Below are 14,639 nucleotides of genomic sequence, written 5' to 3'. Positions count from 1 at the left end.
AACTTCATCAAGAATACTCTATATTCGATGAGTTTTTATTTAATTTAATTTTTATGCTTTCTAGTAAATTAATTAATAAAAATCGCAAAATTAGGTTATTTAAAGAACCAACTTTAAAAACATATTTTACCTATTAATTTAATTTATTTAGTAGTTTAATTATTAAAATATAAATTATCAACCAATTTTAAACAAGAATCAATATTTTTTATGTCAATAAAGTTAGCAGAGCAAAATCAGCAGACACTAACCGGACTATAAGGAGATTTTAAGGCTTTTTAAAGGCTATTTAAGTGCCCTATTCCCAATTTAAATGCTCCCATAGGTTTCGAGAAAACACATGTTCTGCTAAACCTAAAAAAAGTTAGCAGACGATCACATCTAAAATACATAAAACCCAATAAATTCACTGTTTTAAGTAAAGATTATTTAAAGGCTATTTAAAGGCTCCACAAAAAAATTATAACCAACTACTTTAAGCCCTTAATAAGGGTTGAAGCACGAGAACTTCACATCAAAACACTATCAAATCATTTAAAACCTAAAAAATCCAGATTTTTAAGTTTAAATAATTAAAGGCTTATTAAAAGCTCTCAGAACAAACTATAACAAATCACCCTAAGCCCTTATTAAGGGCTAAACTAGCGGCCCTTTCCAGCAGAACACTATCTTTTTACTTAAATTCGAAAAAATCCTAATTTTCAAAGCAGAATAATTAAAAGCTAATTAAAGGCTCCCACAACAAACTATAACAAATCACCCTGAGCCCTTATTAAGGGCTAAACTAGCGGCCCTTCACAGCAGAACATCAACTTTTTACTCAAATTCGAAAAAATTATAATTTTTACACTAGAATAATTAAAGGCTAATTAAAGGCTCTCAGAAAAAACTCTAACAAATCACCCTAAGCCCTTATTAAAGGTCAAACTAGGGGCCCTTCCCAGCAGAACACCAACTTTTTACTCAAATTCGAAAAAAATCTCATTTTTACAGCAAAATAATTAAAGGCTAATTAAAGGCTCTCACATCAAACTATAACAAATCACCCTAAGCCTTTATTAAGGGCTAAACTAGCAGCCCTTCCCAGCAGAACACTAACTTTTTACTTAAATTCAAAAAAAACCTAATTTTCAAAGCAGAATAATTAAAGGCTTATTAAAGGCTCCCACAACAAACTATAACAAATTAACCTAAGCCCTTATTACGGGCCTTTAATAAGCCTTTAATTATTCTGCTTTGAAAAGTAGGTTTTTTTTAATGTAAGTAAAAAGTTCGTGTTTTGCAGGAAAGGGCCGCTAGTTTAGCCCTTAATAAGGGCTCAGGGTGATTTGTTATAGTTTGTTGTGGGAGCCTTTAATTAGCTTTTAATTATTCTGCTTTGAAAATTAGGATTTTTTCGAATTTAAGTAAAAAGATAGTGTTCTGCTGGAAAGGGCCGCTAGTTTAGCCCTTAATAAGGGCTTAGGGTGATTTGTTATAGTTTGTTCTGAGAGCTTTTAATAAGCCTTTAATTATTTAAACTTAAAAATCTGGATTTTTTAGGTTTTAAATGATTTGATAGTGTTTTGATGTGAAGTTCTCGTGCTTCAACCCTTATTAAGGGCTTAAAGTAGTTGGTTATAATTTTTTTGTGGAGCCTTTAAATAGCCTTTAAATAATCTTTACTTAAAACAGTGAATTTATTGGGTTTTATGTATTTTAGATGTGATCGTCTGCTAACTTTTTTTAGGTTTAGCAGAACATGTGTTTTCTCGAAACCTATGGGAGCATTTAAATTGGGAATAGGGCACTTAAATAGCCTTTAAAAAGCCTTAAAATCTCCTTATAGTCCGGTTAGTGTCTGCTGATTTTGCTCTGCTAACTTTATTGACATAATATTTTTTACACTTTTAATAATTTTTCTATGTTTTTTTATTCATTTTCTATTAGCTAAAAAAGTGACACTTTTGCGTATCTTTTCCACTTTAAATTCATATTTTAAGAAAAATAAATTTTTCTTACATAATTCTTTTTATTTCAATTCCCTAGATATTATACAGAATCATTTCTGAAAAAATAAATTTGTTCTAAAATTCAGCCGCAACAATTTTATTTGAAATATAATTGTCTGATTCTGTTAACAAAAAATAAAATATTTTACAAACAAATAAAGTTTCCGTAATTCTGAAATCTTATCTAAGCATTTTAAATAAGTAGATTGTTAATAAACAATTAGTATTGCAATTGTTGACACTGAAAAAAAATTTATTTGATTCAAATACTTCAAATTATTTGAAAAATATTTAATTGGTTCAAATACTTTTTATTTGCATCAAAAAAATATGTATTTGATTCAAATAACTTGAATTATTTGAATCGCATTTAATTGAATTGAATAAATGAATTTATTTAATACAAATAATGAGTTACTTGAAACTATTCATTCATTTATTTCACTCAAATATTTCGTGTATTTGATACAAATAAAAAGTATTTGACACAATAAATTTATGTAATTGATTCAAATAAACTGAATTATTTAATACAAATAATACGTTATTTCATCCTAATACACTATTTTATCAAGACAAATAAAAACAAGTAGGGGGTCCTTTATGTTTATTTCATAAACATTATGCTTCCTCATAGTGAAGCAAAAAATTCGCTTCCTCGTGAAGGAAGCAATGAATTTGTCCAATTCAATTGATTCATTTAAAAACTTTCGAATTAAAAATGTTTTAAATTAATTAAATTTTTTGAAAAATAAAGAAAATTTTAATTAATTTTGAGTCTAACATAAACTTTATATATTAATTCTCAAATTTTAAATCAAATCTATACTTTATATATACCATCCAATTTGTTTCAATGCAGGGAATAAAATTATTTCATATATAAACATGAATTTAAATAAACACATCATTTTTTAGCTAAAATGAGAATTTTTTATTTTTTAACTTTCTTTAATTCTTTAAATTTCAATCAAATCTATACTTTATATATATCAATCGATTCATCTTGACATAAAGAAGACGATTATAATATATATTACCTTAAATTTTTCGATTTAAAAATTTTTTCAATTAAAAAAAATTTTTTGGAAAAAAGACGATAAAATTTTTTTTTTGGGGTATTTTTAAAAATCCTCTCGTCATTTTTGAGAGATTAATGTGTTAAATAAGCCTACCAAATTTTATCCAAATCCATTAAAACCTGTTAAAGATATCGTGTTCACAAAAACGATCCACACACACATACACACACACACACACATACACACACACATACATACATCCGGACAATTGATCAGGATCTCATATAACATGTTTCTATATAGAGGAAAATTTGTTTTCACCATTTTTAAAAAGTTTATAAACGAAAGGACTACATAGCTTCCTCCACGAGGAAGCAATAATTCAATCAATTAAATATTCATTTGAAACGATAATAATGATTTACTTAAAACAATTTATTTATTTATTTCACTCAAATATTTCGTTTTATTGAAACAAATAAAAAGTATTTGATACAATAACTTTATTTAACTGATTCAAGTAAACTAAATTATTTAATACTAATACACTATTTCATCAAAACAAATAAAAAAATATTTTAATCAATTAAATGTTTATTTGAAACGAAAATAATGAGTTACTTGCAACTATTAATTAATTTATTTCACTCAAATATTTCATTTTTTTCATACAAATAAAAAGTATTTTATACAATAACTTTATTAATTCTAATTAATTAAATTATTTAATATAAATAATGTGTTATTTAATGTTAATACACTATTTTATTAAAGGAAAATAAAATATTTTGATCAATTAAATATTTAAGTGTAATGATAATAATGACTTATTTGATACTATTCATTTATTTATATATATTATTTAATATTGTAAGTCCAAAAGTCAAATATTTTTTCATCAACAAAAAATTAATGTTTACAATGATTCAGAACAACGAAAAACGCGTTTTTAATAAAAATATATTTACACTATTTTTGAAAATTCACCTGGGATGTTTCATGATAATAATCATGAAGCATATAATTAATTATATTTTATAAATTGCATTTAATTGGAAAATATAATTTAATATCTTAATTTTAACTAAATGATGTTAAGCGTTTTTCTGAGTTAGGTATTTTGCAAGTTTAAATGACATCAAGAAGTTAACATTCGTTTTCACGTAGCGTAGTTGGTAAAGCGTTATACTCATAATCTGTAGGTCATAGGTTCGTTTCCCCCCATGCGTTAGATTTATTTATTTCTCAGGTTTGCGTTTAATAATTAATTCTATGTAAGAATTAGTTGAAAAATGAAAATATGCGATCATAGTATGCAGAAATTACATATTTTTTAATTTATTTAAGATTTTAATTTAGAAATGGAAGAATTAGTAAATAAATATGTTATTTATTCAATTAAAATTTTGATTTATTTGAATCAAAAAATTCTTACATTTTATGCAAATAAATTATGTATTTGGATCAAATAAAATAATAATTGCCGCAATTAAAGAGGTTTTAGTTTTAATTAATTTAAATAATTATTTATTAGCTTTGAATATTCCATTTATTTGATTTGAATATTTTGTATTTGATTCAAATAACTATTTATTTGATACGATAAAATAAAATACTTAGATTTAGTAAATGTGTATTTGGTTCAAATACATATTTATTGGATAAATAGCAAAATTAAACGCGCGAAATTAGGGATTTGATTGTTTATTATAAAGAAATCTAAATTAATATTATCAATAATATTTTTAATTTATTATAATATTATTACATTGTTAATAATAATTCCTTAATTTTTATCAAATAAAAAAAATATTTCTTGATTTTTTTTTTGATTATCTGTCGGCAATTTTTCAAATTCAAGAAAATTTTCGATTTAAAATTTAAATTGATAATTTTTAATATAACATATATCGGTAAAGGTCTTGTATTTTTTATTATATAATAATAAATAATAATAATTATTATTAATCTATTATATGAAATATATAAATTTTCAATTGCCTATAATAAAAAAAAGATTTTGCAAAAAAAAATTATAACCAAAAAATAATAAAAATATTTGTTATTAAATGAAATTTTTTATTTTTTATTATTATATAATAATAAATAATAATTATTATTATTAATAAATTTAAATTAATAAATAAATAATTTATAAATTATTTAAATTTAATATTTAATACATATTATTCAATATTCCTAATTAATTAATTAATGTAACATATAAAAATATACATAAAATATAATAATTTAAATTTTATTTTAAATAAAAATTATTTTAAAAAATTTTATATTAACCCAGATAGCCAAGCGTACTAAACGTTATTTACGAGTACGGAGTACTGGTATTATACTAGTTTCATACCAGTACAAAATAATTATGTATGTACGTACCAGTGCAGTACTAGTATAATAAAAGTATGTCGTACTGTTAGAATTATAAAATGTGAGTACTCGATAAAAGTATAGTACTAGTACAATGCCAGTACGTCGTACTGGGTACTGTACTGGTACGTTGTACCGGTACGCTGTACTGGTACAATACTAGTACGATAAAAGTATGGCGTACTGAAAGTCTTTTGTGAATTAGTATAACGTATCGTTATTGTACTGGTACAATACTGGTATGCTGTATAAAGTAAAAATTCTATACCCCCTCCCTCTCTCCTTCTACAATAGTATTTTAATTATTTTAATTTATTATTAAAAAGGAAAATCTTTGGGAGGACTGAAATAATAATAATTCATTTTTATTTATTTTTATTCAATAATTTTTTTTATTTATATGATATATGTCTTTGCATATATTATATAAAATATGTAACTTGTATTCTCACTTATCTTAAAATATCCGATGTTTTATATTATTTTAATTACTTAACATTATCAAATATTAATTGATTATTTGTTTACATTTAAACATTATTTCAAAAGAATTTTAAACTTGATGTTTCAAATTGTTTTGATGTTGGGTGAAACATATTATCACATCCTAACCTATAAATATGTTATATGTATAAGAAAAACTATAGCGAAGTAACACAATTCAATTTATATTAATACCATCAAGATTAAGTTTACGAATTTTTTTCAATATAAATGTATAAAAAAGTTTATAAAAGAAAAGATTTAGATTTTTTTCAATGAAAGAACACCGTGGCACAAAGCGTCATGTCAAAGCAAAACAACATAAGTCTCATAAAAATTGATAATTTAATATAAATTTAATCACGGATATTCAAGATAAGTACAGAATCACAAGTTACACACGTTAAAACTCTTTTGCTGCATCATAAACCACTTTTTTCACCAACATTTATTGCACCGTTTTCAGTGACGCGTTCATATTTGACAATATTTGACAACTGTTAAGAAAGTGGGGTTAGGTTGGCATTACCATCAAAGAGTCGCAGTACGACGTACCAGTATTATACTTGTATCGTACGAGTATGCTGTGCTTCTTATTTCAGAAGTACGACGTACTGGCATTGTACTAGTACTATACTTTTATCGAGTACTCACATTTTATAATTCTAACAGTACGACATACTTTTATTATACTAGTACTGCACTGGTACGTACATACATAATTATTTTGTACTGGTATGAAACTAGTATAATACCAGTACTCCGTACTCGTAAATAACGTTTAGTACGCTTGGCTATCTGGGTAGTCAAAATTAAAAATTTATATGTATATATAATATAAATATATATATAATATAAATTTTTCTAATTATAACAAAAATAAATAAATGTTTTGTGAAAATAAAAAAAAATTTAATTTGTAATATATAATATAAATAAATAATATAAAATTTTTTTTATTATTTTTAAAATTAATTAAATTATCGTGATTTAATTAAATAAATTTTTGAAATTTGATAAAATTATCAACTTATGCAGCTTACTCTAACAGCAATCGAATCAATTTTTCTCACAATCCTCACAATTTTTTTGCACGATTCTAACAATTTTATAATTTTTAATAATTAAAATAAACAAATACTAACTTCAGGTGTGGACAGAATGAACGAAAGATATTCACGATTATTATATGTAATTTTAATTTAGAAATGGAAGAATTAGTAAATAAATATGTTATTTATTCAATTCAAATTTTGATTTATTTGAATCAAAAAATTCTACATTATTAGCTTTGAATATTCCATTTATTTGATTTGAATATTTTGTATTTGATTCAAATAACTATTTATTTGATACGATAAAATAAAATACTTAGATTTAGTAAATGATGTATTTGGATCAAATACTTTTTATTTGATCCAAATAAATTTTTTTTTTCAGTGTATTAAGAATCTATTAATTAGTATCTCGAAAACAGAAAAAACGACATTTTATTTAATTTATTTATTGAAAGCATACATTTTAAGCTATGTTTTAAGAAGTAAAAAAAAATATAAAAACGGTCTGCTATTAAAAAAAAAGTAAAAAATATTTTTTATTTTCAAAAAAAAGAGGTAAATTTTGAATTTTTAAAAAAAATTTTTTTGCACCATTCGAAAGAGCAGGAAAAAACCTGTCGATATCATACAGGTCAATATTTTTGATATGTTTAAAATTTTAATTGTGTAATTACTTACGAAACTAAAAATGAATCCCAAACATTTACTGTTTATATTTATCCCAAATGACCCTACATATTGTTTACTTTTACTTTAAAATAATCTGTAAAATTTTTTTTCTCTAACTATCCACCTTCGATTTTTCTATAAATACAAATTGTAGATAGATTTTATTCAAATTGTGTCAAAAAAAAATCGGATTTATCTCTATTGAAATAATATTTATCAAGTTATGTAAACAAATAAAGATAAAAATTTCAATACATGTTGAGCAATTTAAAAATGTTTTTCAGGCGATATTAAAAAATATATTCAACATAAAAATAGAATATAAAGTGAAAACAAATTAAAGTATTATTCTACATTTTTCGAAACAAATAAAAAATTGATTTTTTTTTATTTAATCTTTTGACAGTTAAATTCCAAAGTATAGGAATATAAATAACACTTACATTTAATAGGAAGTATTTTTGCCTGTATGCATTTTGTTGTATAAAATCCATGGTTATGTACAACATTTTTACACCAACATGTATAGATTATCTTAAATCACTCATAATTCTTTATGAAAACGGAAAAAGGAAAATGATTGTTTGGATTTGACATTTTTTTTAATAACATCCTGACGCCATTCGTGCAAATAACTACTTGGGCGGATTCTTACAATTTCATTTGATTTGTTTGAATAAAGTGACGCAACCCAAAAATCAAATAAAACTCAATGTTATTCTTAGTAATTGCAAAGAATAAAATTTATTTCATAATTCACACACTGACATTTTGTTTTCATCTTGTTTTTGTAATAAAACAATATCACCTTTCAACTTTTAAGAATTTTACACTGGCTGAACTGATGAGTTAGGGATGGGTTAGTAGCATGTAAGTCGATTTAAATTTTATTCCGAGAATCGATTCGCCACTATGATTATAATCAATCGATTCTTTGGAATCGACTTCATGGTGGTAAAATTTGGGTGGAGGAAGCACGAAAGGTGCTTAAGGTGCTTATATACCTCAAATTTCGATCAGATGAACATTATTTCTGGACCGTGAAAATGCGTGAAAAGTCATTTTCACGGCGGGTATTTTTGAATTGTTTTAAACAAAAAATGTTTTTTTAAGAAATATAATATTAAATAATTGTTTTAATATGTAAGAACACTTTAAAATAGTGATAGAGAGATGATTTGATTAAAAAATTTAGCAAATTTTGCTTTAAAACGTTTTCTGCTACAAGAAAGTGTAAAATGACGATGTTTGTGAAATGGTTTGTACAGTGCTTCTTCCTTGTGAGTGTCTCTCAGAGTTTTGTTTATGTTATGTCGTTTCTTTTTAACTTGTAATAAATAATGAGTGCTGAAAATAAATCGGTAAGTTGAAATGTTTATCAAATAAATTTAAATTCTACTAATTGTTTCGAATAACTGAAAGAAACATGTACACATGTACACTGTACAAACCATTTCACAAACATCGTCATTTTACACTTTCTTGTAGCAGAAAACGTTTTAAAGCAAAATTTGCTAAATTTTTTAATCAAATCATCTCTCTATCACTATTTTAAAGTGTTCTTACATATTAAAACAATTATTTAATATTATATTTCTTAAAAAAACATTTTTTGTTTAAAACAATTCAAAAATACCCGCCGTGAAAATGACTTTTCACGCATTTTCACGGTCCAGAAATAATGTTCATCTGATCGAAATTTGAGGTATATAAGCACCTGAAGTAAAATGAGACTCAACTATAATGGTGTATATATTATCGGAATTCGGCTAGGGTGACTGGACCATAAGTGACCTGTTCGCTAAATGGAATTGACTCTCGAACAAGAGCGCATGTGCAGTGTCATCAGAGATGGGTACGTAGAAAACCTCAATTATAATACAAGGTATTTTACGTGAAATTTACACGTATTATACATGAGTTTTCTACATGTGTATTATACATAAGGCTAATTTTGAGAAACATAACCCTAAAGGTGCTTATATACCTCAAATTTCGATCAGATGAACATTATTTCTGGACCGTGAAAATGCGTGAAAAGTCATTTTCACGGCGGGTATTTTTGAATTGTTTTAAACAAAAAATGTTTTTTTAAGAAATATAATATTAAATAATTGTTTTAATATGTAAGAACACTTTAAAATAGTGATAGAGAGATGATTTGATTAAAAAATTTAGCAAATTTTGCTTTAAAACGTTTTCTGCTACAAGAAAGTGTAAAATGACGATGTTTGTGAAATGGTTTGTACAGTGCTTCTTCCTTGTTAGTGTCTCTCAGAGTTTTGTTTATGTTATGTCGGTTCTTTTTAACTTGTAATAAATAATGAGTGCTGAAAATAAATCGGTAAGTTGAAATGTTTATCAAATAAATTTAAATTCAACTAATTGTTTCGAATAACTGAAAGAAACATGTACACATGTACACTGTACAAACCATTTCACAAACATCGTCATTTTACACTTTCTTGTAGCAGAAACGTTTTAAAGCAAAATTTGCTAAATTTTTCAATCAAATCATCTTTTTATCACTATTTTAAAGTGTTCTTACATATTAAAACAATTATTTAATATTATATTTCTTAAAAAAAACATTTTTTGTTTAAAACAATTCAAAAATACCCGCCGTGAAAATGACTTTTCACGCATTTTCGCGGTCCAGAAATAATGTTCATCTGATCGAAATTTGAGGTATATAAGCACCTTAAACCTGCTTGTTTCGAATTTCCAATTTTCAAAAGTTCTGATATTGGCAAAAATTAATTATCAATGCTTTGCTAAAATTTAAATTATATTCCCAAGTAGCACGGAATATTGCATGAATGTCAAGGTGATATCAAGTGGAAATATTCCTGTGACATTCAGGCGATATCATAATGTCCGCTTCATGGGGACATTCCACGGTGATATTCCTGTGACATTCGCGTGATATTCGTTTGATACAGAGGGAATATTCTCGTGAAATTCATGTAATATTGAGGGGATATCCCTGTAATATTGAGGGAATATTCCAGTGATATTGATAAGATAATTTAAAAAATTCTAAAGAAAAAATTTTTGCTAAGTTTTTTCCATTTATTTATTCAAAACAAACAACATTTTAAAATTTTATAAATAACAGGAATATTCTCTCAATATCAGAGGAATATTCCGCTCAATATCACAGGGATATCCCTTCAATATTACATGAATTTCACGGGAATATTCCCTCGGTATCATACGAATATTACACGAATATCACAGGAATATCACCGTGGAATGTCCCCATGAAGTGAACATTATGATATCGCCTGAATGTCACAAGAATATTCTTGCTTGATATCACCTTGACATTCAAGCAATATTCAGTGCTACTTGGGTTAGTATTCCTCTTCTAAATTGAGAACGGAAGCACATTTAAAATGTTAAAATTTTAAATTTGCTTCCGTTCTCAAGTTAGAAGAGAAACACTAATATAATTTAAATTTTATCAAAGCATCGATAATTAATTTTTGCCAATATCAGAACTTTTGAAAATTTTAAATTCGAAACAAGCAGATTTAGGGTTATGTTTCTCAAAATTAGCCTTATGTATAATACACATGTAGAAAACTCATGTATAATACGTGTACATTGCACGTAAAATACCTTGTATTATACTCGAGGTTTTCTACGTACCCATCTCTAATTATCTCGCATGAGTCATTGCATTAAGGCATAAGCACAATAGAACGTAACCGGAATCGTAATCGCAAACGGAAGAATTAGTAAGAGAAGAACAACAATATATGACTATTCTTCTCTAACACATTCTTCCGTTTGCGATTGCGATTATGGTTACGTTTCTATTCTGCTCAGGCCTTCACTGAGAAGAAAAATCGCCGCCATATTGAATTTTAATACCAAAACTCCTAAATAATAAAATATTACAATTTTCAATAATTTTAATTTATAATTTAACATTTTGTTTATTTATTAACAATTGTTTTATAAATATAATTTTAATCGCATAATTAATATTATTATAAAAATACTTTTACGCTCATTTTAATATCATTTAAAATTATTAACGATAATTTTACATGATTTAAAAATATTTACTAATTATAAACAATATCAAATAATATTTATAAGATTTTTCAATATATATTTAGCTTGTATTTTCTTTTTGTTAAATAACAACAAATATCCTTTTTCTTTCTAAAAAAATACATGACATAAAAAGGTCGAATGGTTATATCGAAAACTCTCGAAAAAATCGAACTTTTAATTAAAAGCATGGGAAATGTAAAATCTTAATAGAAGGGCGAAACATATTTCTAGATTAGAAATGTACAGGTGGAGCTGAAGTTTATTTCGTCAAAAATAAGCGCTAATATTTAAATTTTATATTACACATATAAATCTTATTTATCAAAAACACAAACTTTGAAAATGTTTAAATTGCATATATACAAAAAATTAATCATTACAACACTATTTTACACAAAGCGGAAATAAATTTCGAATTTCCTTTAAGTTTTTTATTATCCTTTTAGATTAGAGAATAGCTGTTATGTTATGGAAATGAACATAACCTATTCAGTTAAAGCCACCTAATTGGTCGCAATAATTAGCGCGCGATAATTTTAAAATATGTAATTCATTTTAATATAACACTTACATAATATAATATATTATTTTCCTTTATTATTAATAAATAATTTATAAAAAACAAAAATGAACATAATTGCAACTGTGTAGATAGTGAAAAATATTGTTTTTAAAGAAATTTTTTGAAAATGATTAGCGCAAAAGAGATTATATAGCGTAAATCACTCTCTCTTATTTCACATTCATAAATTTTTTCTTTACATTTTGAATTGATATGAAATAAAAAAAAGAAGAAATTAAATCATTTTTTAAATGAAATAAATAAATAGAAAATTGAAAAAGGAACAGAAGCAACGAAGACGGCCGCTTGCGGCCATCAGAGGCGCTAGTAAATTTTATAATTGATAAAATCTGACAATGAGTCTAAATTTTTAAATCTCGATTGAAATTTCTCGACTCATTTCATTTATTTTCGAGTTCTCTAGAAAATTTTAAGGTGGTTCCAGAATAGGTGCAAAAGCCAAGTACAAGTGCAAGTCCAAGTGGCAATCTCATGAGTGCGAAGGGGATAGGTAGTCTATCTATCTCTCTTGCACTCATGGGATTTGCATTTGGACTTGCACTTGTACTTGGCTTTTGCACCACTGAACTCTATATATCTGGAATGATGTCTGACCAGGATTGTGCAGTTACGTGTAACTCGAAGTTGTTTACGTAGAAAACTGTAAAAAACTTGGGTAATTTACATTTTAAATATGGCGTCTGATAAACACGCGGAGTGCAGCAAAACATAACCCCTTATTCAGGCCTGCTCTTATTGGATTGATTATTGTTTATTCTTGTGGCCTGCCTAGTGCCTGTGATTGTTATAAATTAATTAAAATACAACGAATTTAAAATGGTTCCAAAAAAAGAAGTTCAATTCTATACAAGGACTTGAACTTTGAGCGCACAAAATTAGACAATAAAACCATGATAAATTGTTTAATTTGTAAAACTGAAATGAAAAATGTTTGTCTTGAACAGGATTTTTTAATAGTTGTTGACATACTAAGCAAAGTGCTTCGTATTGTCCATTTGTTTTAATCATTTGAAAATTCAAATTGTCCCAAGATGAGTGTTTGGGCCTGCCGCCTCTGTTCATTTTAAATGGTTTTATTTTACAATTTTTCACCAAAGCTTCACAACAGGTTCACAATTCGGGAACGAATTTCACGTTCGCGAAGCAGTTGTGCTTAAGCCTTTACTGTGTTATGTCATGTTCACGTATACATACTGTTAAATATTTTCTAATGGAACTGTACCGACAAAGAGGGGAATACAAGAATCAGCCCTCTCTCTCGGTTCGCGACTTTCAATGGCAGACAGCATTCTAGATATATAGAGTTCAGTGTTTTGTACCCATTGTAGAACCTCTATTACTAGAAGCAGAAGCCAGACGTCACAACTTCATATAAGTTTTTTTTTTCAAACGACCGCTAGGTGGCGAATGTTTGTGCTCATCGGGAATTGCTTAAAAAAAGAGGACTCTGTTTTCTTATATTTTTATACGTCATTGATTATTTGCAGGTAAAGAAGAAACTGAATTGTTATAACTTTGTTTTAAAAATAAAATGGACATTGTGCAAATACTTGACACACAAAGAACAAGTTTATTTACTGTCGATGACTTAGAAGTTGAAATTTTGCCGTTAATATATGAAATTATTCGAAGGTTTGTGAAGTTAAAATAATTGTTTTTTTTTAAATATATAACATTGTTTAAAACAAAAACCAAGAAATAAATTATTGAAATTAAATACTGACAAATGTCAAAATTACTTTTCTTTATGACCTAAAATGATTTGACATTAACTCTGTACAAGTGTATATTTAGAAAAGTTATTTTACCTGGTGTACTATACCTATAAACACTAACTTAAATTGCAAAAGCTATACTTACGCCTCAGTGAAATAAAGTATTATTTATTTAAGTTTCACTGAATATAAAATTTAGCTAAATTTTGTTCGTATAAACATAATTATTTCCAATTCAAAAGAAAAATATATAAATTTAGAGTATTTAATTGCAAATGAACTTAACCTTAATATCGAAATTTAACAGCATGTAACAAATGTATATATACATAAAAAAATTATTTCAAATAAACATTATTATTGTTATTATTTATTAGCACAGTTAAAAATTTTGTAATATAAATTTACAATTACATGTGACACTCAACTAGCAAAGGGACCTGATGGTATGAAGAAATTTTAGGTTATGTTTATAGTCATAGTTTTAACCGTTTTAATTTTATAAAAAATTTCTAATTAATTAAGTAATCTAAAAAATGGTTTCTATTCAATTTTTTGAATGTATTGAAAACTTTAACATAAATGTTTTTTGTTAACAGTTCCCTAATAACACAAGATATCTTGGGATATATTGATAATATCCCGCAGATATCCTAGGGATATCA

The 14,639-nt window shown here is 25.7% G+C and overlaps 2 protein-coding genes across 8 annotated transcripts in view; one reads left to right on the top strand and one right to left on the bottom strand.

Annotated features, from left to right (window-relative positions):
* The window catches only part of LOC127289475 (insulin-like growth factor-binding protein complex acid labile subunit), a 39,242-nt gene extending 30,759 nt beyond the window's left edge, over positions 1–8,483 (bottom strand). For 5 of the 6 annotated variants that reach the window (XR_007844166.1, XM_051317433.1, XM_051317434.1 and 2 more), the window contains exon 1: positions 8,052–8,483. Coding sequence is in view for 1 of the 6 variants with exons in the window: in XM_051317430.1 (XP_051173387.1) it covers positions 8,052–8,117 (66 nt within the window). In the remaining 5 variants the exon portion in view is untranslated. Of the gene's footprint in view, positions 1–7,617; positions 7,744–8,051 lie in introns of all 6 variants that reach the window. The other variant, XM_051317432.1, reaches the window with a different exon arrangement.
* Positions 8,484–13,608: 5,125 nt separating this feature from the next.
* Positions 13,609–14,639, top strand: part of LOC127289482 (mediator of RNA polymerase II transcription subunit 9) — a 39,596-nt gene continuing 38,565 nt past the window's right edge. Inside the window, exon 1 of one of the 2 annotated variants that reach the window (XM_051317443.1) lies at positions 13,609–13,746. In XM_051317443.1, coding sequence (XP_051173400.1) covers positions 13,667–13,746 — 80 coding nt within the window. In that variant the 5' untranslated portion in view covers positions 13,609–13,666. Of the gene's footprint in view, positions 13,892–14,639 lie in introns of both variants that reach the window. The other variant, XM_051317442.1, reaches the window with a different exon arrangement.

The sequence above is a fragment of the Leptopilina boulardi genome, unplaced genomic scaffold (genome assembly GCF_019393585.1).
Source record: "Leptopilina boulardi isolate dan_hultmark-lab unplaced genomic scaffold, ZJU_Lbou_2.1 LbouV2_41, whole genome shotgun sequence".
Classification (NCBI taxonomy): domain Eukaryota; kingdom Metazoa; phylum Arthropoda; class Insecta; order Hymenoptera; family Figitidae; genus Leptopilina; species Leptopilina boulardi.
The sequence above is the reverse complement of the archived record's forward strand: the minus strand, read 5'-3'. Positions and strand labels throughout refer to the sequence as shown.